This window comes from Emiliania huxleyi (genome assembly GCF_000372725.1).
Source record: "Emiliania huxleyi CCMP1516 chromosome Unknown EMIHUscaffold_1993, whole genome shotgun sequence".
Taxonomy (NCBI): domain Eukaryota; phylum Haptophyta; order Isochrysidales; family Noelaerhabdaceae; genus Emiliania; species Emiliania huxleyi.
The window spans coordinates 798-2,675 of record NW_005200605.1 but is presented as its reverse complement, the minus strand read 5'-3'; the positions used below and the strand labels follow the sequence as shown (position 1 = coordinate 2,675).

The 1,878-nt window shown below is 64.8% G+C and overlaps 1 protein-coding gene across 1 annotated transcript; it reads left to right on the top strand.

Annotated features, from left to right (window-relative positions):
* Positions 1-1,005: 1,005 nt before the first annotated feature.
* On the top strand, positions 1,006-1,565 carry EMIHUDRAFT_373601 (hypothetical protein; the record flags this gene model as incomplete). The annotated part of the gene is made up of 3 exons (XM_005781812.1): positions 1,006-1,152; positions 1,184-1,364; positions 1,454-1,565. Coding segments are annotated over 3 exons (440 nt in total), but the record flags the coding sequence as incomplete, so codon positions are not given.
* Positions 1,566-1,878: the final 313 nt, after the last annotated feature.

Here is a 1,878-nt window from a genome sequence, read left to right as displayed (position 1 = left end):
AGACAGTCGCACGCGCCGCAGCGCGGCGCGTGCGACTGTCAGGAGCGGATCCGTCAGTTAGTCGTGTTCACGCCGGGATCGTGTCCTCCACAACCTGGGCAACCATTCAGGGCGACGAGTAGAGGCACACGCACGCACTCTCGAGGTCTCTTGGAGCGGAGCCGCCCGCGTTGGAAAGAAGAAGAAGAATTCTTAAACTAAGCCTCTCTCACAGCACACTGGCACGACAAGGGCGCGGACTGGCGCGGACTGGCACACACACCGGCTCACCACCGGAGCCGAGAAGAAGAAGAAAGAAATCGGCGCTACATGTGAGGTTACCGACTGCACTCCAAGTGCTCCAAGTGCTCCAACGCTAGTGGCCTCTACCGCCAATCTCGGCGTGGACGAGGAGAAGCTAACCATGTGGCGTACGAAGGGCGGCGGCGACCTGGAGCCGGTCCTCGCGAGCGGCGCCGTCGCCCTCCTCGACGCGCAGTGGATCATCAGCCGCGCCGAGGTGGGTGGTGTCCTCGCCCACCGCCAGGCGCTGCCCAAAGAGGCATTCTTCTCCCTCGCCGACCTCGTCGAGGCGACCAGGTATGACCTCGCCGTCGCCGCGCTCTCCTACCCGTGGCTGACCAAGGACCACCCCGACCCGCGCGGAGCCAATCTCTCCCGCGTCGCAAGGGCGCTCAAGGCCCTGCTCAGCGCTCGCTGCATCACACGGCTCGGCGTCTTTTGGGACTTTGGTTCGCTGCACCAGCACCCCGACCCCGCCAACAGCGCCATGCGCACCCAGGAGCAGAACGTGCTCTTCAAGCAGGGGTTGGGCTGCCTCGGCACGCTCTACTCCCAGCACACAATCGTGCTGCGGCTGACGTCCTTTCCGGAGGGCCACACAAGGCGGAGGACCAGGCCGAGGGCACCAACGTGGCCAAGTACTTTGACCGAGGCTGGTGCTTCACCGAGAACGCCTGGGCGAGCCTGACCAAGGCTAGGTACCTCTCGCTCGACCTCGGCCTGATGAACAACGGCGAGGAGTACGGTTGCAGGAGCCTCATCCTCGAGTGCACCAAGAGCGGCGGCCGGCGCCCTCCGCTGCTGCCGTCTGCGTTCGCGGCGGAGCTGGAGACGAAGAGCTTCACCAACGGCAAGGTCGACAAGCCGCTCGTGAAGCGGCTCTACGAGGCCGCCTTCAAAGAGCAGTTTTGGCAAGGCGACCGAGCTGAACTACGACGGCCTCGGCTGGGGCGACGCGGAGGCGGCGCACCTGGCGGAGGTCCTCGCGAGCGGGGCAGCGCCGCGGCTTGAGACGCTCAAGCTCTGCCACAACCAGATTGGCGACGAGGGCTGCACGGCGCTGGCCGCCGCCCTCAAGGAAGGTCGCCCACTCAAGGCATGAGATGCCGCCCCTCGCCACACGTCCCTCTCCCCCGCCCAACATGCTCATCGCACCTCCTCTCGCGTGCAGTTGCTCGCCGTGGACAACAAGGAGCAGCCCGAGCTGGTGGCCGTGTGCGAGGAGCGTGGCATCGAGCTGCGCTGAGCGCGACATCGAGAGCCGGGCGAAGAGATAGGCAAAGGTGACATCTGAGGCGATCACCCAGGGCGATCGCGAGAGACCTTGAGAAGTGGCGGAGGCCGCTGAGGCCGGGAGGGCCGGTCCCTGAGTGGTGGTGGCGGGCCGTCCTCCCATCCCTCTCTTGGGTCGTCTGTTTGCTCTCTTTTGGGGGGGCCAAGGGCCCGGCCTGCTCCTGGCTGAGTGGTCGACTCGTGTGAGAGAGCCAAGCGAGCGAGCGTACGCGTTCGATAACAAAAACAAAATAACGCAGGTCAGCGAGAACTCACGGGACCTGTTCCTTTTTACCCATCTCACAGTAGAGGTGTCCGTTTTTT